Source organism: Ursus arctos, unplaced genomic scaffold (assembly GCF_023065955.2).
Source record: "Ursus arctos isolate Adak ecotype North America unplaced genomic scaffold, UrsArc2.0 scaffold_23, whole genome shotgun sequence".
NCBI classification, from domain to species: domain Eukaryota; kingdom Metazoa; phylum Chordata; class Mammalia; order Carnivora; family Ursidae; genus Ursus; species Ursus arctos.
In genome coordinates, this window is record NW_026622908.1 from 37,654,009 (window position 1) to 37,675,642 (window position 21,634).

General features: G+C 41.3%; 2 protein-coding genes across 2 annotated transcripts in view; both read right to left on the reverse strand.

Moving 5' to 3' along the window:
* Nucleotides 1–7,587: 7,587 nt before the first annotated feature.
* Nucleotides 7,588–13,174, reverse strand: LOC130544635 (high affinity immunoglobulin epsilon receptor subunit beta-like). Its single transcript, XM_057317216.1, has 5 exons — nucleotides 12,997–13,174; nucleotides 12,457–12,588; nucleotides 10,966–11,109; nucleotides 9,205–9,306; nucleotides 7,588–7,713 (listed from the first exon to the last, which is right to left on the reverse strand). Exons 1-5 carry the CDS (start codon nucleotides 13,150–13,152, stop codon nucleotides 7,588–7,590), a joined length of 660 nt encoding a protein of 219 aa, XP_057173199.1. The 5' UTR covers nucleotides 13,153–13,174.
* A 411-nt stretch (nucleotides 13,175–13,585) lies between these two features.
* Nucleotides 13,586–21,634, reverse strand: part of LOC125282033 (membrane-spanning 4-domains subfamily A member 6A-like) — a 45,500-nt gene continuing 37,451 nt past the window's right edge. The window contains exons 7-8 of the transcript XR_007189125.2: nucleotides 15,612–15,719; nucleotides 13,586–13,683 (exon numbers count right to left, since the gene is read on the reverse strand). The gene's annotated coding sequence lies outside the window, so the exon portion shown is untranslated. The remainder of the gene's footprint in view (nucleotides 13,684–15,611; nucleotides 15,720–21,634) is intronic.

Consider the following 21,634-nt stretch of genomic DNA (forward strand, 5'->3'; position numbering starts at 1 on the left):
AACTGCCAAAATATTTTCCAGTATAATTGGATCATTTCACATCCCCACCAACTGTGTATGGGGGCTTCTATTCTCCATGTTCTTGCTAATACTTGTTATGATTAGTCTTTTTAATTTTAGCCATTCTAATGGGAGTATTGAGGAATCTCATTATGGTTTTAATCTGCATTTCCTAACAGCTAACGAGATTGAGTATTTTGTCATGTGTTTATTTGTAATCTCTATGTCTTCTCTGGTGAAGTGTCCGTTCAATTATTTTGCACACATATTACTTGGGTTGTTTGCTATTTTGTTACTGAGTTTTGAGAGTTCTTTATGTATTCTGGGTACATGACTATTATTAAATATATACTTTACAAAAATTTTCTCCCAGTCAGTGGTCTCTGTTTTCTTAAAAAATATACCCTCAAATCCTAATCTCAAAACCTGCCTTTGAGAAACCAAACCCTAGATAGTGCCTTATAAAATATTTTTTAAACACTGTGATACATAGTCACCAAGAAAGAAGCAACATTACTTTAAAAAAAAAATCATTGAGGGGTAGGGTGATTAAATTGGCATTCAGATAATAATGAAGTTGCATTAGATTTTTATTATATGTCATACATTATTGTGTGATAATATACACTTGGTATCTTATTATATTTTCTCAAGTTCCCCTTGACATAAGCAAAGAAGAGTTGGTACATTCAACAGTCAAAGGAATTTAGATTGGACCCAATGCCAGATGGTATGCCACTACTTATCCAAACTATTTGTACAAAGATGTTTCACTTGAATAAACTGTCAACCAAGAAGGAAGTACAGTTTCTAGGAAGAAGCAAGTGTGTAATAATAAATTACTCTGTGGGACCTAAGAACTAATATTTGCTTAAAAATGGTAATAGACCATCCAAATGAAAAGAGGTCTATTCATCTATGGAGTGCTAATACTAGTATTTGCTGGTCAACTATAAATTAAAGCACATATATTGCTAATCGTGTGTGTGTATGTGTGTGTGTGTGTGTGTGAAATTGCATAATGAAAGACGTGGGAAGGAGGGTATTTGTAGGAGATTCCTATCAGAAAATCTGTCTTTGGGACGGGGAGTTAAGATGGCGGAGGAGTAGGGGACCCCTTTTTCAGCCGGTCCCCTGAGTCGAGCTGGATAGGTACCAGACCAGCCTAAATAACCACGGAACCAGCCTGAGACGCAGGATGATGCATCTGGATCTCTACAAATGAACATCTCCAGCGCTGAGTATTGAGGTACGAAGAGGGGAGCTGTAAACCGTGCACGGAGATCGGAAGATAAACGGAAGGGGGAGGGAGCCGCCGCGTTTGGGCGCCGGGAAGCGGCAGCCACCTGCACGGGGGAGCGGGGGACACACAGAGGGCACCCGCGAGAGAGCGGACTGAGACCGGTGAGCCGTGAACGCGGCGCGCGCCACCAGGCATCTCCCGGAACACCGGAATCCCGGTGTGCTCACGGGATCCAGACTGAGACCGGGAACTCCCGGAGCGCGCGCGGGGCGGCTGGCGGCTGGCGGGCCACCTGCACGGGGGAGCGGGCGGACTCGCGGTCGGCACCCGCGAAACAGCAGACTGAGACCCTGAACCGGGTGCGCGCGCCACCAGGCTTCTCACGAAACTCCGGAATCGAGGTGCGCTCACCGGGCATAGACTGAGACCGGGAGACCCGGGAGCGCGCGGGGCGGCCGGTGGCTGGCGGCATTAGAAACACAAAGGACAGAGACGCGCCGGCCCTGGAAGTGAGGGCAGGGTCGCCGAGTTGGTGCGCACATCCCGGGACGCCGCAGGGTTGAGCAGCACCAACAGTAACAGAGTTAAAGTGGCCGGAACATCAGTGGAGAACGGGCCGCAATCCCTCTGTTCTGCGACAATGCAGCCTCTGCTGCTCTGACCCTCAGAAGAGGCATAGCCGGCCGCCAGGGAAAGCCGCCAGAGAACAAAAGCCTGGAAATACCGGCTCAGAGAGTGCCCATCCCCATCCCCCCTCGCAGGGGACACGGAGACTCTAACCAAACAGGGTTGCCTGAGTATCGGCGCGGCAGGCCCCTCCCCCAGAACACAGAAGGCAGGCTGAAAAATCAAGAAGCCCACAACCGGAGGCGCCTGGGTGGCGCCGTCATTGAGCGCCTGTCTTCGGCTTAGGGCGTGATCCCGGCGTTCCGGAAAGGAGTCCCTCATCGGGCTCCTCCGCTGGGAGCCTGCTTCTTCCTCTCTCACTCCCCTGCTTCTGTTTCGTTCTTGCTGACTGTCTGTCTCCCTCTCTCAGATAAGTAAATAAATAAAATCTTTAAAGAAGAAGCCCACATCTCTAAGATCCCTATAAAACAAGAGGCACGGCCTGGGACCCAGTCAATAATTTTGGGCTCTGGAAACCCCGCAACCTCTCTTCATCAGAATGACAAGAAGGAGAAGCCCCCCCCAGCAAAGAAAAGACAGTGAGTCAGGGGCCTCTGCCACAGAAGTAACGGATATGGATGTAACCAAATTATCAGAAATGGAATTCAGAGTAACAATGGTCAAGATAATGAGTAGACTTGAAAAAAGTATTCAGGAAAATATTACTGAGAATATACAATCCCTAAGGGCGGAAATGAGAGCGAATTTGACAGAAATTAAAAATTCTATGAGCCAAATGCAGGCAAAACTAGAGGCTCTGACGGCCAGGGTCACGGAAGCGGAGGAAAGGGTTAGTGAATTGGAGGATGGGTTAATAGAGGAAAAAATAAAATTAGAAGATGGTCTTAAAAAAATCCACGCCCACGAATGTTGGCTACGGGAGATTACTGACTCAACGAAACGATCCAATGTTAGAATCATCGGCATCCCTGAGGGGGTGGAGAAAAACAGAGGTCTAGAAGAGATATTTGAACAAATTGTAGCTGAAAACTTCCCTAATCTAGCAAGGGAAACAAAAATTCGTGTCCAAGAGGCAGAGAGGACCCCTCCCAAGCTCAACCATGACAGACCTACACCACGTCACGTCATAGTGCAATTCGCAAATATGAGATCCAAAGAAACAATATTGAAAGCGGCCAGGGCAAAGAAATTTCTCACGTACCAAGGCAAAGGCATCAGAATTACATCAGACCTGTCTACACAGACCTGGAATGAGAGAAAGGGTTGGGGGAGCATTTTTAAAGCTCTTTCAGAGAAAAACATGCAGCCAAGGATCCTTTATCCAGCAAGGCTGTCATTCAGAATTGATGGAGAAATAAAGACATTTCAGAATCGACAGTCACTAGCCAATTTCGTAACCACGAAACCAGCCCTACAGGAGGTATTACGGGGGGTTCTATAAAAGTAAAAAGGCCCCAAGAGTGATACAAAACAGAAAGTCACAGCCAATACAAACAAAGACTTTACTGACAACATGGCAGAATTAAAAGCATATCTCTCAGTACTCAGCCTGAACATTAATGGTTTGAATTCTGGTTTCAAACGCCACAGGGTTGCAGATTGGATAAAAAGAAATGACCCATCCATTTGCTGTCTTCAAGAGACTCATTTCGAACCCAAAGATGCATTCAGACTGAGAGTAAGGGGATGGAGTACCATCTTTCACGCAAATGGACCTCAAAAGAAAGCTGGGGTAGCAATTCTCATATCAGATAAATTGGATTTTAAACTACAGACTATAGTTAGAGATGCAGAAGGGCACTATATTATTCTTAAAGGAAGTATTCAACAAGTGGATATGACAATTATAAATATATATGCCCCCAACAGGGGAGCAGCAAGATACACAAGCCAACTCTTAACCAGAATAAAGAGACATATAGATAAAAATACATTAATAGTAGGGGACCTCAACACTCCACTCTCAGAAATAGACAGAACACCCTGGCAAAAACTAAGCAAAGAATCAAAGGCTTTGAATGCCACACTCGACGAGTTGGACCTCTTAGATATATATAGAACACTACACCCCAGAACCAAAGAATACTCATTCTATTCTAATGCCCATGGAACATTTTCAAGAATAGACCATGTTCTGGGACACAAAACAGGTCTCAGCCGATACCAAAAGATTGAAATTATCCCCTGCATATTCTCAGACCACAACGCTCTGAAATTGGAACTCAACCACAAGGAAAAATTTGGAAGAAACTCAAACACTTGGAGACTAAGAACCATCCTGCTCAGGAATGACTCGATAAACCAGGAAATCAAAAATCAAATTAAACAATTTATGGAGACCAATGAGAATGAAAATACAACAGTCCAAAACCTATGGGATACTGCAAAGGCAGTCCTAAGGGGGAAATACATAGCCATCCAAGCCTCACTCAAAAGAATAGAAAAATCTAAAATGCAGTTTTTATATTCTCACCTCAAGAAGCTGGAACAGCAACAGAGGGACAGGCCTAATCCACGCACGAGGAAGCAGTTGACCAAAATTAGAGCTGAAATCAATCAAGCAGAAACCAGAAGTACAGTAGAGCAGATCAACAGGACTAGAAGCTGGTTCTTGGAGAGAATCAATAAAATTGACAGACCACTGGCAAGACTTATCCAAAAGAAAAGAGAAAGGACCCAGATTATTAAAATTATGAATGAAAAAGGAGAGGTCACGACGAACACCACTGAAATTGGAAGGATTATTAGAAATTTTTATCAACAGCTATATGCCAATAAACTAAGCAATCTGGAAGAGATGGAATCCTTCCTGGAAACCTATAAACTACCAAGATTGAAAAAGGAAGAAATTGATTTCTTAAACAGGCCAATTAATTATGAAGAAATTGAGTCAGTGATAAACAACCTTCCAAATAACAAAACTCCAGGCCCGGATGGTTTTCCTGGGGAATTCTACCAAACATTCAAAGAGGAAATAATACCTATTCTCCTAAAGCTATTTCAAAAAATAGAAACAGAAGGAAAGCTACCAAACTCATTCTATGAGGCCAATATTACCTTGATCCCCAAACCAGGCAAAGACCCCCTCAAAAAGGAGAATTACAGACCGATTTCCCTAATGAATATGGACGCCAAAATCCTCAACAAGATACTTGCTAATAGAATCCAACAGTTCATTAAAAGGATTATCCACCACGATCAAGTGGGATTCATACCTGGGATGCAAGCGTGGTTCAATATTCGCAAATCAATCAGCGTGATACATCATATCAACAAGAAAAGACTCAAGAACCATATGATCCTCTCAATTGATGCCGAAAAAGCATTTGACAAAATACAGCATCCTTTCTTGATTAAAACCCTTCAGAGTGTAGGAATAGAAGGTACATTTCTCAATCTCATAAAAGCCATCTATGAAAAGCCTACTGCAAATATTATTCTCAATGGGGAAAAGCTGGAAGCCTTTCCCTTAAGATCAGGAACACGACAAGGATGCCCACTCTCGCCACTATTATTCAACATAGTACTAGAAGTCCTTGCAACAGCAATCAGACAACAAAAAGGGATCAAAGGTATTCAAATCGGCAAAGAAGAAGTCAAAATGTCTCTCTTCGCAGACGACATGATACTCTATATGGAAAACCCAAAAGAAGCCACTCCCAAACTATTAGAAGTTATAGAGCAATTCAGTAACGTGGCGGGATACAAAATCAATGCTCAGAAATCAGTTGCATTTCTGTACACGAATAACGAGAACGAAGAAAGAGAAATCAGGGAATCCATCCCATTTACAATAGCACCAAAAACCATACGTTACCTTGGAATTAACTTAACCAGAGACGTAAAGGACCTTTATTCTAGAAACTATAAATCACTCTTAAAAGACATTGAGGAAGACATAAAAAGATGGAAAGATATTCCATGCTCATGGATCGGAAGAATTAACATAGTTAAAATGTCCATGCTACCCAGAGCAATCTACACTTTCAATGCTATCCCGATCAAAATACCGAGAACGTTTTTCAAAGAACTGGAACAAATAGTCCTTAAATTTGTATGGAACCAGAAAAGACCCCGAATCTCCAAGGAACTGTTGAAAAGGAAAAACAAAGCTGGGGGTATCACAATGCCGGACTTCGAGCTGTACTACAAAGCTGTGATCACAAAGACAGCATGGTACTGGCACAAAAACAGACACATAGACCAATGGAACAGAATAGAGAGCCCAGAAATGGACCCTCAGCTCTTTGGGCAACTAATATTTGATAAAGCAGGAAAAAACATCTGGTGGGAAAAAGACAGTCTCTTCAATAAATGGTGCTGGGAAAATTGGACAGCTACATGCAAAAGAATGAAACTTGACCACTATCTCACACCATACACAAAAATAAACTCCAAATGGATGAAAGACCTCGATGTGAGACAGGAATCCATCAAAATTCTAGAGGAGAACATAGGCAGCAACCTCTACGACATCGGCCAAAGCAACCTTTTTCATGACACATCCCCAAAGGCAAGAGAAACAAAAGATAAAATGAATTTATGGGACTTCATCAAGATTAAAAGTTTCTGCACATCCAAGGAAACAGTCAGAAAAACTAAGAGGCAGCCCACGGAATGGGAGAATATATTTGCAAATGACACTACAGATAAAGGACTGGTATCCAAGATCTACAAAGAACTTCTCAAACTCAATACACGAGAATCAAATAAACAAATCAAAAAATGGGCAGAAGATATGAACAGACACTTTTCCAATGAAGACATACAAATGGCTAACAGACACATGAAAAAATGTTCAAAATCATTAGCCATCAAGGAAATTCAAATCAAAACCACACTGAGATACCACCTTACGCCAGTTAGAATGGCAAAAATAGACAAGGCAAGAAACAACAATTGTTGGAGAGGATGTGGAGAAAGGGGATCCCTCCTACATTGTTGGTGGGAATGCAAGTTGGTACAGCCACTCTGGAAAACCGTGTGGAGGTCCCTTAAAAAGTTAAAAATTGAGCTACCCTATGATCCAGCCATTGCGCTACTGGGTGTTTACCCCAAAGATACAGACGTAGTGAAGAGAAGGGCCATATGCACCCCAATGTTCATAGCAGCAATGTCCACAATAGCTAAATCGTGGAAGGAGCCGAGATGCCCTGCAACAGATGACTGGATTAAGAAGTTGTGGTCCATATATACAATGGAATATTACTCAGCAATCAGAAAGAATGAGTTCTCAACATTTGCTACAACATGGACGGCACTGGAGGAGATAATGCTTAGTGAAATAAGTCAAGCAGAGAAAGACAACTATCATATGATTTCTCTCATCTATGGAACATAAGAACTAGAATGATCAGTAGGGGAAGAAAGGGATAAAGGAAGGGGGGGTAATCAGAAGGGGGAATGAAACATGAAAGACTATGGACTATGAGAAACAAACTGAGGGCTACAGAGGGGAGGGGGGTGGGGGAATGGGATAGACCGGTGATGGGTAGTAAGGAGGGCACATATTGCATGGTGCACTGGGTGTTATACACAACTAATGAATCATCGAGCCTTACATCGAAAACCGGGGATGTACTGTATGGTGACTAACATAATATAATAAAAAATCATTATTAATTTAAAAAAAAAAAAAAAAAAAAAGAAAATCTGTCTTTGGTTGCCATCATGGATTCAAGAGGCACTGGTGTGGTAAAGAATGGTATGATGGTGTCTCATGGATCAGAGTGAAAAGGGTCTATGTCTTGCAGCACTAAGTCTTCATACAATTCAGGTTGAGTCAATAAGTCTTGATAAGGATCTTCAGAATGTGATCTGATCACGCAACTTAGTGCAGAAACCTAGAAATATGACATAATGACATTTACAATGATTTCACCTAAATTTTCAGTGACTTTTGTCTGATCTTGTCAATTTATCTCTGCAATGCTCTATGTAGCTCACTGATTCTCAACTGATGGTACTCTTACTCTCTCCCCCAGGGGATATTTAGCAATGTCTGGGGACATTTTGGTTGTCAACATTGGGGGTGGAAGAAATTGTTGACATCGAATGGATAGAACCAGGGATGCTGCAAACATCCTACAGGGCACAGACCATCCCGTCAAACCCACAACAAATAATTACTCATTCCAAAATGTCAGTAGTGCCAAAGCCAAGACACCCTGGCCAGGCAAGGTTTTCATGACAGCCTAGGCAGAGACAGGGCAATTCCAGCCATGTCTGGAACCACAATAAAATATACTTTTCATTGATCTCGTCAGGTATTTATGTAGCCAACAATCCATGCCAGCTTCTACAGGAGTTTGAGGAGGAGTAAGAGAGAGGGCCATTCCATAAAAATAATAAAATGCAATCCACGAAGGGGTGCCTGGGCGGCTCAGTTGGTTAAGTGTCTGCCTTCAGGTCAGGTCATGATCTCAGGGTCCTGGGATTGAGCCCCATGTTGGGCTCCCTGCTCAGCGGGGAGTCTGCTTCTCCCTCTCCCTCTGGTCCTCCCCCCACTCATGCTCTCTGTCTCTCTATCAAATAAATAAATAAAATCTTAAAAAAATGCTATCCATGAGCACAGTGAGATATGTTGCTTTCTCTTTTGTCCTAGGGACACGGAAACAGAAATATCGATATGATAAGTTTGGGGTATAGCAAGGCCAACCATTTATGAGGGCTTTGCAGAATCTATGACATGTGATTATGTGGGAGACTACATATACACATAGGGATATGTACGTACACATGAGGACATGAACGTGTCGGTGTGTATACGGTTGATAGGATTACATGAAAAATTACGAGGTGTGGAATTACTATTTAAATTATGTGTTCCTGTCAGCCCCGGTCGCCTAATGGATAAGGCGTTGGCCTCCTAAATTATGTGTTCCTAGAGCTATCGTATCTCTTACTTGACTGCCACTTTTTTCGTTAAGTATTTGTTTTATCTGTTATGACTTTCACTAGTTGAAGACATGGGCAAAGCCACTGTTTCCTTATCTCACAACCCAGGAAATATAATACATATTCAGTATATTTTGGGTGAAAGGATAAGAAATGCAAGTGTGAGGGAATGAGGGGAACTGTGTAAGTCACTACGAATGAACTGTTTCTACGAAGGAATGAGTAGAGGAAGAATGGCTGGTGAGTCTAACACAGAGCCACTGATGTCTAAACTCACCGGCTCCCTGTCTTCCCATTAAGAGAGTTTTTGGGGGTGCTTTGATGTGGTGGTTTTGCCAACTCTATTCAACCAGAGATTGAAGTTAACACTTAGCACCTATGATTCTCTGAAATGTTTTAAATGCTTCCTCACCTTCCCGATAAAAAGGGTTACTCACCCAGCTGATCTCATTGCCATTCACCGTATAAGTGAGCCCACAGAGTGAGAAGGAAATAAAACTCTGCATGCAAGTCACTACCATTTGAAGGATCACAACACTCTGTGGAAGAGAAGAAGAGCAAGAGTTTAGATTTCCCCAACCAGCTTTAGCCTGCCATGTTCTCATCCTGGTTGCCCAGGGGGCAAGGGTTGGCGGATATTTTGCAGAACAAGGCACTTCCTATCCAAGATATGCACATTCTCTTCAGACAGAAGATTGGATCTGACACTAAGCTTGCTTCAGTGAGCACCCATACATAAACTCCTACAGAAACAAATACGAGTTACGGGAATTCTAAATGGCAAAGCTCTGCAAAAGAACTCCCTTCACATTCTAGAGTCAGTTATTCATAGTTCAGCCATTTTGTCACAGGTATTAGACAAACACTGACTATGAACACACCAGGATTTCTGTCTGTCTGTCTGTCTCTCTCTCTTTCATACACACACTCCACATATACATATGCATACACATACATACACGCACGTCACATGATTCGAATTTACTCACAGAAAAGATGGATTTACCAACATTCCATTGGCTTTTTTTGTTGTTGTTATGTTAGTCACCATACAGCACTTCGTTAGTTTTTGATGTAGTGTTCTACGATCCATTGTTTGTGTATAACATATAGTGCTCATCGCAATACATGCTCTCCTTAATACCCATCATCAGGCTAACCCATCCCCCCACACCCCTCCCCTCTGAAACCCTCAGTTTGTTTCCTGGAGTCCATAGTCTTTTATGGTTCATTCCTCCCTCTCTTGTCCCCCCCTTTCATTTTTCCCTTCCTTCTCCTAGTGTCCTCCATGCTATTCCTTATGTTCCACATATGAGTGAAACCATATGATAATTGTCTTTCTCTGCTTGACTTATTTCACTTAGCATAATTCCCTCCAATTCTATCCATGTCAGTGCAAATGGTGGGTAATCATCCTTTCTGATGGCTGAGTGATATTCCATTGTATATGTGGGCCACATCCTCTTTATCCATTCTTCTGTTGAAGGGCATCTCGGCTCCTTCTACAGTTTGGCTATTGTGTCCATTGGTCTTTTAAATTAACATTAAAAGGATGCAGACCAGCTCCCAAATTTTGTATAATTTTAACTATAATTTAAAAATTTAATTTAAATAATTTTAATCCCTAGGCTAATTTTCTTTTTCTTTTCTTTTTTTAAAAAATTTTATTTATTTATTTGACAGAGATGGAGACAGCCAGGGAGAGAGGGAACACAAGCAGGGGGAGTGGGAGAGGAAGAAGCAGGCTTCCAATGGAGGATCCCAGAACTCCGGGGTCACGCCCTGAGCTGAAGGCAGACGCTTAACGACTGAGCCACCCAGGCGCCCCCTAGGCTAATTTTCAATTAATGTTCCAGATCAGGTCTCTCTTGAACAGTCAAAGACTGTTCATAGATCAGTGGGGGAGAATAAACTGTACATAGATCAGTGTGCCCAGAGAAGAGAGAGAATTTGGAATGATAAGAGTATGTTTTTCAAATGACACGCTCACATAATTCTTCAATTCTAAAATCAGGTTTTTGTTTCATTTTGTTTTTTAACAAAATTCATGATTACATTTGTTTGGGTTTTTTTTTTTTTTTTTCTCCTGTTACTTTTCAACATTGAGAAACATCATTGTAGGCTTTAGTCACTGAGGACTAATGTAACTGAAAACAAGCACCACATGTGAAAACACCATCCAACAAAATAGTACTTACACTTATAAAAGATTTAATCAATGAACACTCAGATAACTCCAAGCATTCAAATAAGAATACATTAACTAAATTCTTTGAGAGAAGAACTATCCCAGTGCTTGAAAGTAGTGTGCTGATAATGTTAGCTCCAATACTGACTCCAACCTGCAAGAGAAAAGCGCATTTCGTAGAAGGGCCTTTTGTATTTCCAGACACATCTTCAGTATCCTTGAAGCACACCCTGGCTCACGGGCTAGTGTAGGCAATCCTTCATAAGCAATTCAATTTCCTTTGTTACTGAAGCAGTTTGCTGGCAATCCACCTCACATCATGGGAGAGAAGGAAATATCTGGTCCTTCTGAAATGAAAGGTCATGGACAAAGCCAACATGATGGGTGTTCTATTTGTTCTGGTATCACTGGTAGGAGTGATCTTTCATATGTCCACCCTGAATTAAAAGCTCCCTGATACAAACACACAAACATATGCACCATCCTTCCCTGCCATTTTAGTCCTCCAAAATGTATCTCTTCAACCATCACAGTGGGGTCTATATGTAAAGACTCCCTTACTTTGCTTCTAACCAGGAGATTTTTAAAAAACGTTTGCTAAAATTCATACAGTTGGACACTTTCTCCTCTTAAAAAAGCTAAGTATATGCCTCATGTTCTAAAGAATTAATAGATCATTGAAGAAAAAGTTGCAAGGTAGTCAATGAAATGGACTGGAATATTCAAATTTTGTGTTGGTTTGGCTTTGTGGAGAGAGTCAGGGTCCACTGTTCTTATTAACTCATGAAATGAGCAAAAGGGAAAATGATACACACCAGAAATTTTGTTTGTTTTTTTGTACATGAGATGGTCAAAGATCCAGATGTGATGAACTGTTCATAAGACAGGGAAGACATTCATGGGGAGAACTCCTTTCCATCCACATCACCCACCTCCACCCTGGATGACCTAACCTGAACCCCACATCTCTCCCAGTCAATATGTATATTCTAACAGGATATTCCTAAAGAACAAATCATTGAACTGAACCAAGTTGAATGTGAGTGTATTTTGGGTGTATGGATGGAAGAATATTGATGTGGAGAGAAGGTGAGGCAAGAGCTCCACTTAGATGCCATCAATTGTGACACGGTTGGACGGGAAGAATGATGCTGTCCTACACACCCCCATCCTGATCTATCCAAACGTATTCTAACCTGAACGTTCATTTGCTTTCTAACGTATGCCTGGATCATCTCAGTTCAGAATGATCGCTCCCTTCAAAGCAGGGAGCATGGGACTCAAGGGCATTTTTTTTTTCTTTGCCAAGCTCCTGCAATTGGTGCCGAGGCTACTTTTGTCACCTTCTTGCCTACAAATTCCCTATCTACTCAGCATGGTGCCTCTGCTAAAAAGAATCTCAGCTGTTGTCTATAAAAAAAAGAGGATAAACTATTAAATATATTTTTCCTTTCTAAATAACTTCTTTGGTTCCCAAAGTACTTCTGACAGATATACTCACCGACGCTGCAGCCCAGAATGGGTAGCCAATATAAAAGCAGAATAAAAGACTCCTGTCATTAATGAACCAGTAAAAAAAAATCTCAATGATCCCAAATAAGCAGCATTTCAGGCCAATCATTATCTGAGCTACCTGGAGGAAGAAAAACAGAACATAGGAGTGAAGTAGAAACTCTCCACAATTAGAGACGTCTTTCCCTCAATCTCGGGATCACATATGAATTCACTTGATCTTTTCCATTTTAATTGGCTCTTAAAAATAAACCTTGGAAGAGTGAAATCCAAAGAAATTGTGTTGGTTTACTAAGCCCCGTGGATGGATACTACCTCATGGGGATATTATGTTTGGGAAAAACATCCCATTTGATCTCTGGGAGCCCAGAACAGCTTCACACCAAAACATTTGACCTAACGGTGCTCCCAGATATATTTTCCTCATCCACTTCTTACCTAATCTTATGAATTGGCATGAAATAAAATTATAGACCACTTAATTTTCCATACTCACCCTCAAATGTCTACAGGACTAAAGGTAACTTACACCCAGGGGTTGCAGATTCTTTTTAAGGAAATGATGCAGCTTGCTGGGTAGATGGTGAGCGGAATCAGATGGGTCTGCTTGTCCCACCTGCATGCTTCGAATTTCATTTGTTGAAATGCTCTCAACAAACTCACCAGTACCAACGACACCGCTCATTCTGAAAAAGACCACACATCGAGTTCTTCATTAAGCCCCAGAACACTCAGGGTGCAAGATGCTGCACACATTTCTGGGAGGGGTTTCAAAGAAAGCAGCAGCACACTTCGTAGTACTATGAGAGGGTTATATTACATAGGAAGAGATGACACTGGCAAAATGTATCACCTGTAAAACTTGTTACCTTGGCTCTCAACAAATCTATCTGAAGGAGATGAGAAGCAACCCTTACTAGAAGCCTGGAAGGGTGGGTTCTGAGGCCCTGCAGGATGAAATCAATGGAACATGGGATTCTGCAGCACCCTAGTGGGAGACAGGAAGGGGCAGGTAAATGGGGTGCCACTGGGGCTTGGACAGTTTTATTATCACTTTCAGGAATCAAAGATGCTCACCCTTGCGAAGGGTGAAATCTGATTGAAAGGATGCTTACCTTCATGTCAGGCACAGCCTGGCAAATATCCCACCTCTCCCAGTTATTTGTTCTGGGGCTTCAGAAAATTCACGTATATTCTCCGAGTTTCTATTCTTCAGCTGTGATTGAGGAACAGCAAAGCTTATCTCACCTCATAAGGACTTTATGATGTAATGTTTTTGAGATAATTCATCAAAGTTATTTAATAAGCAGCAACATTCCAGTTAATTTCTTTTCTCCTCAGAACAAGAGCAATTTAAGCTTTCCTATGAATTCTCCTATATCATTGCCTAAAATTTCAATATGATCAATTTTTAGAATAGAACAGAATAGACCTCACTCTTTTGGCCTTTTCCTCTAAGCCTAAATTATTATTTTTTTTTCTAGAAAGCTATACTATTTTTTTTTTTTTGGGAGATAGAGAGAGAGAGAGAGCAAGTGAGCCAGTGGGGGGGGAGGGGCAGAGGGAGAAGGTGAGAGAGAATCTTAAGCAGGCTCCACACCCAACACCAAGCCCAACGTGGGGCTCGATCTCACGACCCTGAGATCATGACCTGAGCTGAAATCAAGAGTAAGAGGCTTCACTGACTGAGCCACCCAGGTGCCCCAAATCTATACTATCTTCATGTACTTAACATAGTAAATGCATTATAAGATTTTGAAAAACAGAGAAAAATTCATGTAAAGTTGGATTAACTGCACACAACTAGCAACGTTTGTCTCCATTCCACCTCAATATTCATTGATATACATAAATGGTTTTTGAGCGCTTAATTATGGTTTATGTGTATACTTGTCTCTGAGTTTTTTACACTTAGTGTTATAGATTAAAAATCTTTCCAAGTGTCTTCTAATCATCACTTTTACATTTGTACAATATTTCATAAAAAGGCTAATGGTATAATTTAATAAAAATTCTCAAGATGCCATATATTTGATATTTTTGCTATTGCAAATAAATATCCGTTTAACATTAATATTTATAATAAAATTTCCTCTGGTGGGATTATGGCATCAAAACGGAAGGCTTATATAGCATGTGTTACACATCCCAAATTTCATGCCAAAAAGGTTTGCTCTGTTTTCACTCTCACTAGATATACCTGGATAATCAGGTTCTGACACCCTCACTGAGACACTTCTTTTCTAAAGATTAAATCAAATATTTGCAAAATATTTCAAGCTAAGTATAAAACGTAGTCACAGATGTTTTTCTTTTTCTGGCTGTGACATCCTAGTAATTTAAGATTTTCCTTATTTTTGTTTCTTTACCATCTAGACCATCGCTTGGCATATAGTGGGAGAATAACCTTTATTTTTAAATGAATTAATGATAAGCAATGAAAGGATGATATTGCTGAAATTCTAAAACAAAAACAAGTAACGCTTTTATGGATAAAACATGAATTCTGATGCAAAGGACAACAGAATTAAGAATTAACTTCCTGAATTACTTTTGACCATATAGTTTACATTTGCCTCTGTGAAAACCTCTCTGTGTATTTCGGAGTTTAAGAAAAGGACATATTCAGCTTTTGGTGAAGAAGATCATTTTATCTTCCAAAACTCTAATTTTAAAATAAAACACTGTCCTAACCTGTGTATGAGCACATATGCATGTGGTTAAAAATTTTACATGGATAAGAAGGGAAAACTAATGATTGTCTCTGAGTGCAGAAGGGGGCAAAAGGGGCTGGAGGCTCAGGGCTGGTAAATAAAGATTTATTTATTTTTATTATGTAACATGGAAGCAAATGGGGCAAGAGCGGTCTGTTGACTCTGGGCAGTAGGTGAAGTATTTGTGACACTGCTGTCGGTGCGTATATCCTTGCCGAACAGGTAACAGGAAGAAGATACTGACACAGAACAACCACCGAATTGGCAGAGAAAGGATTTTCTGCTCCCCGCTCCCCTCCCCGGGTCCTCACTCTGCCAGCCTGGGTCTGCTCCCAATCCAGGGATTTTGTGTATCCCCAGCCCAGACTCATCACAGAATCATTGCCAAATTCTACCAGAATACATGATCCCGAAAATGCCCTGCACCTACCTTGCCGTCTGTCCGAGGTTGCTGGGGTTTTAAGTATAAAGCCGTCCTATCCTGGTTTGGGACCTTGTGCTTCATGTCTTTCAGGGAGTGGCCCCCCTGCCTTCTGCCCTGGAGAAGGATGGTTATGGCAGAACTGTTATTCTAGACGTGTTTATTTCCAACTTGGGCTTACATATAAGGGCAGTAGAGATAAGCTAGCCTTAATAGTATTGGAAGATAATCGACAATCTACCAAGCTCAGAAACAGATCTCTTAGCAGCTTCCTGAACTCTTCTGATGGTAAATATTCTATCGTATTTGGTTTCACTTGATTCTTTTATTTGGACTCCAACTCCCTGAATGACATTTATATTAATAATTCTGTTCTAGTCCTTGTGATGTTCTCAACACGCCCCTATCAACAAAAAAAATAACTTCAAACCCTGGCTCCTTCCCTGCGCCACATACTTTTTCTCCTTGCTGACAGTTCACTTTTGAAAGGTGAAAATGTTTCTTTTCCCTTATCTCAAACATCAGAGAGGTAGAGTCAATGGCGCTCCAAATGTCTTCTTCCAGTCCTCACATGACACAAGGATCTGCTTATTATATGTATTTTAGAATTTTTTTTTTAAAGGAAGCTGAGGATTGATCCAAGCTCACACAAGCAGTAACTAGTCAAAACAGGTCTGTCAAAACCCGTGCCTGTTAATTTCAGCAAGCCTATAACCACCTGAGCCGTTTTGGGGGAGTCTCTGCAAGGTGCTGACCCTTCGTCAAGGCATGAACACATTGACTCGTTGTGTTGCTTTGTCACCATGGGTGTGAGGAGTTTCTGGGTGGTTTGGGCCAGCGTGTCAGCATTATTTATTGAAAACAGTGTGACTAGTGATTTGCACGTGGCTTCAGGGAGACCACAGAATGTGTGCTGTTGGGGCTGGTTACATAACATGCCCCCAGAACAAGCCAGGGGGAAGAAGTCCAACCACCACTACAATTTGGGGCTCCTTGGTCCTGAGGTATTCTGTTGGGATTCCCTATCAAAAACAGAACGTGCATTCCAGAGGAAAGGGGGAGGCAATTGGAACTCAAGCCTGGCATGATGGACCCCTGCTGCGAGGTGGTTTTTAGCTGGAACGTATATCCTTAGTTTAATGCTATTGTTGATACCGTGTTCTATCTCTGCAATAGATCCTAAAGTCGTACGCAGAGTCCTATTGGGTCGTATGAGTCTTCTTTAGAAATTCAACCCTACCTGCTTCTGTTGGAACATTTGGCATCAGAATTGATATCGCACTGAAGACCCGGATTCATCTTTAACTAAAGATATTGCTAAGGATTTATTTGTAGGTAAAAAGGATGCTTTTGATAAAGGGGATGCCCAGGTGGTTACTGAACCACTGTGGCGGGAAGGAGCAGAGCCTTTAAAATCAGTTAGTGATCATAGAACTTCCTGGTATAATATGGAAACGGTAGAAACTTGATCTTAGGACCTAGCAAATTGGATGAGTAAGAAACTGCAAAAAAAAAAAAAAAGTGGCAAGTGAGCTAAAATTTCTTTTCAGCATTCCTACTTAGCCAAAACAAAAGTGAGCTTTTCCCTTTTTGGCCAGCAGGGGGAGTGCCAGCCAAAGGAACCTGGACGGCTGGCACTGGTAGACTGTCCCTCCATCTGTTGACAAGGCTCTTGAGAATTGAGTTTCAAAAGGATTAAGGGAGAGGTGCATCCTCTACACTCAAAAAGGGGCACGTGCTCTGCTCTCCCTCCTTTGCCTTATGATGATCAACGGCTACGGAAGCCGGAAGCCGTGGAAACACTGCGGAAGCTGGTGGCATCAGAATGGCCCCACAAAGACTGTGAGACAAGCTTCCAGGTGGGATGCCCCTTGGCTAGGTGATGACTGATACCGTGATAAAAGATGTCCCACCAGAATGGGCACCTGATTTGACTTTGTCGTTGTGACCTGAGGAAGATGGAAGATGGCAGTCCTGAGGCATATTTTTCTGTAGCTTTCTTTCCTTCTAGTGTTTTCTCTGGCTTTGGTATCGGGGTAATCCTGGCTAATGGAATGAGTTGAGAGTGCCCCCCCCTTTCTTTTGTGAAGAATTTGTCATGGATTATTATTTGGTCTTTAATTATCTGATAGATACATTCGTCAGTGAAACTATTTGGGTCTGAGCTTTTCTCGGTGGCAAAGTGTTTGAATATTATTTTGACGTTTTCACTTGTTATAGATACATTCATGTTTTCTAATTCTTCTTGGATCAGTTTTGGTAACTTATGTCTATTTAATAATTTCATTTATTTGTGTAAATTGCTGGCATAAAATTGTCCAGAATTATATTTAATGCCCTCTACGGCTTTTAAGTTTTGTGGAGTTGGTGGTGGTGCCCCCTCTTCCATGACTGATTTTGATAACGTGTGTCTTCTCTCTCATTTTCACTTGGTCTGTCCAGCTGAAAGTCGTCAATTTTGCTGGAATTTTCAAAGAATCAACTTTTGGTTTCATTGATTTTTCTTTATTATTTTCTGTTTTCCGTTCCTTGATTTTTTACTTTAGACTTAATTATTTCCTAATTTCTGCTTCCTTTGAATTTAGTTTTTGAATTTAGTTTTTTCTAGTTTGATAGGAGGGGGCTTAGGTTATTGATTTGAGACATTTTTGTTTCTGCTGTAAGTACTTAAAGCTATAACTTTTCTTCTAGGCCCAGCGTTAGCCACCTCCCATACATTCTGATATGTTTTCTTTTTTATTCAATTTAAAATATTTTCCAATTTCTTTTTTTGATTTCTTTGACCCAAGGTCAATTGAGAAGTGAGTGATTTAAATTTACAGTTATGTGGGGATTCTACAATGTCGTTCTGCTATTGATAACTCATTTAATTCTGTTCTGTTCAGAAAACTTACTTTATAGTATTTCAATCTTTCAAAATTTCCTGTCTTTTAAGTTCGAGCATGTGATTGGCATTTGTTTTCTGTTGCTGTAGAAAAAATACATGATTCCCAATTTCATGGCTTAACACAATCCAAATGGATTATCTCACAGCTTCCTTGGGTCCAGAGTTGAGCATGGCGGGATGGGGTTCTCCGCCCAGGGTCTCAAATGGCAAAAATCAAGTGTTGGCCAGAGCTGCTGTATCATCTGGGCATGCGGGCATCTTCCAAGCTCATTCAGGGTGCTGACAGAGTTTAGTTCCTAACGACACTGGGAATGAGGTCCCATCTTCTTGTTGGCTGTCAACCGGGGGCCTCTTGGAGGCCATTCACCGTTCACTGCCACATGACTCTAAGACGTGGCAGCGGCCCCATCATGGCCAACAGGAGTATGTCTCTGCTGCTTTGAATCTCTGATTTCCTCAGTCCCTGACGTCTAGACCCAGATTTAAGGGGCTTGTGTGATGAGGTCAGGGCTGCTCAGACAATCTCCCCTTGATTAACCCCAAATCAACTCCTAGTAATATTAGTTATACCTTCAAAAGCCCTTTTGCCATATAACATAATTCGGGGAGTGGTATTTCATGATATTCGTTAGTTTCACTCAAAACCCATTCACAAAATGGGTGGAGGATTTTAATAATATAATACATATTTATATATTATGATATTATATTAATATTATTATTTATTAGTATACATTTTATTTTGTTAGAATTTTTTTATAATAATATTTTTTTATTATGTTAGTCACCATACAATACATCTCTGGTTTTTTATGTAAAGTTCGATGATTCATTAGTTGCGTATAACACCCAGTGCACCATGCAATACGTGCTCTCCTTACTACCCATCACCTATGTATTCATCAGGTTAAGTAGGTTAATAGTGTTCAAGTCTTTCATTTTCTTCTTGATTTTCTGTCTAGTTTTTCTATCAGTGGTTGAGGATAAAATATTGAAACCCAATATTGCTGAATTCTCTTTTCAGTTCTATCAGTTTTTCTTCCTATATTTGAGGGGCTCTGCTGTTAAGTACACATTTATTTACACTTGTTTCTTCCTGCTCTGCTGACCCTTTTATCATTATAAAATATCCCTCTTTCTCTCTAATAATATCTCATATTGAAGTGTACTTTATTTCATATGAATTTAGCCATTTCAGCTCCTTTATGGTTATGCTTTGTGTCCTTTTGAAGATGCAAATAATAAATAATTTCTGAAAGATGCAGTGTCCCCCCTCACTGATGACATGTGCAGACAAGTTTGTGGGTATGATTTCGTGCTATCAAATTAGCTGCCTGCAGGGAAATTCTCCAGGGATACTGAATTATTACACTGGCCTGCCTTTCTATTTATGTGGGGGGAAAGTGTTTCTTTTTATCACCACTGGATGTCAGGAGAGTCACTTGTGGCAGAAGCTCTGAAAAGGGCCATTACTGCTAAAATCTTCCTTTGCAGCAAAATAAAATTGCTGTCTAAGATTCTCCATTTAAAGCAGTATACAGACTCTCTCGAAGAAATGAAGGATTTGATGAGATTAATCGGTTTCTAAATCCCAGAGGTGGATTGAAATTAAAATTGATTAGAGGATCAACTTGGTGTAGGGGAGCTGGGGGGGAGGTGACCGAAGAGAAAACACAACTCAAGGTAACTGAGCATCTTCTGTGTGCTGGATGTAATGGTAAGCACTTCATACATGTGTTTTCAATACGTCTCATATCTCCAGGTAGACGGCAGGCTCATCGCACGCACGCTAGAGGGGCACTGCTACTTAGCAGTTATGTTGAACCTATGATGAGAACTGACTTAGAGTGTTGCCGAAAGGGCTGGCCGCCTTTTCTGAGAAAGGAGTCAAAGCTAGGGGAGGCCCAGGAGGAGCTCCAGTACTAGACATTTTGCTGGTGAATCATGATGGAAGTGGTGGAGTGGCGTGGCGGGGATACAGTGGAGTCAACCAACTGTGTGTGGAAGGAGGGTGGCCCCATGTGGTTGACAGCCCCACTGGGAGTGTCCACTGGGGAGTTCTCAAAGGAAGGAGTCATTCTCTCACACACATGCACACGCACATTTATCCCCTACATTCTTTTCGGCAGAGAAGAGTGTTCTTGAGTCTGTGCTCAAATAGCACTTAGTGCCCTGTATGGTGCTTCTGTACCGTTACTGTCATCTGTTTTCCCCAATTGATTATGAATTCCCTGAAGCCAAGGAGTGTATCTTATTCACCTTTGTAACCCTGGCATCCAGCATAGTGTCTGGTACCCCCAAAGTGCCCATAAATGTTGAATATCCACAATAAGCAAATAAATAAGAAGAATGGTGTACCTGTGTGTGTAGGGAGGGAGGGAGAAGAAAGGGAGGAGACAAGGAGGAGAGAGTTTGAAGAAAGAGCTGAAAGCAAAAACCAACATTCTCCTCTCAGAATGAAAAACCCAACGGGGAAACAGCATCAGATCTGACACAGGGAGTATGACCCTGACATAGTGGGTCAGGACAGGGGAAACGTGAGAAAATCATTCCAGGAAATGCAGCTTATATAAAATAAGGAGAAGTCTTTCAGCACCAGCTTGTGTGTGTGTGTGTGTGTGTGTGTGTGTGTGTGTGTGAGAGAGAGAGTGTGTGAGTGCATGTGTGTGTGTTGAGGCTTAACATTTACACCTGAACAAGTGTTCTTTCTTATTTTGAAATCAGGAAAAAATATGAACTGGCTGACTCCTAATAAATATTCTAGTTAGGCTTTGTTTGCTTGTTTTGTTTGAATAGCTGATGAGGAAGAAGGGAGTTCAAATTTAGGTTTATATCTATCACTGTTGACTTACTTTGTGTTTAAAAGGAAAAGTAAACAAATGAGTTTCCACAATTATGTAAGGATGATTTTGTGATATTTATAATAAGAAATATATATTTAGTCTTCCATCTAGTTCCTGGCACAAATCTGTGGAATTTCCTGAGTGATAGAGCAGTCAAGGTGTCTTTTTTTATGTTAATGAGTTGACTGACTGGGAAAGCCCTCAGGGAACCTAAGGATGGGTTGGGGAACCTTCCCAGGCAGAGGAACCAACCTTAGATTAGAGGATTGGCACTTTCAGTCCACCTGCCCCCCACCCCCCAC

Coding starts and splice junctions, on each gene's coding strand:
- LOC130544635 (XM_057317216.1), bottom strand. CDS start 13,152: ATGAGCGGTGTCGTTGGTACTGGTGAGTTTGTTGAGAGCATTTCAACA. Junction 11,110..12,456: donor CATTCTGGGCTGCAGCGTCG/GTGAGTATATCT, acceptor TTTCTCTTGCAG/GTTGGAGTCAGTATTGGAGC. Junction 9,307..10,965: donor TGATTAAATCTTTTATAAGT/GTAAGTACTATT, acceptor TCTCTTCCACAG/AGTGTTGTGATCCTTCAAAT.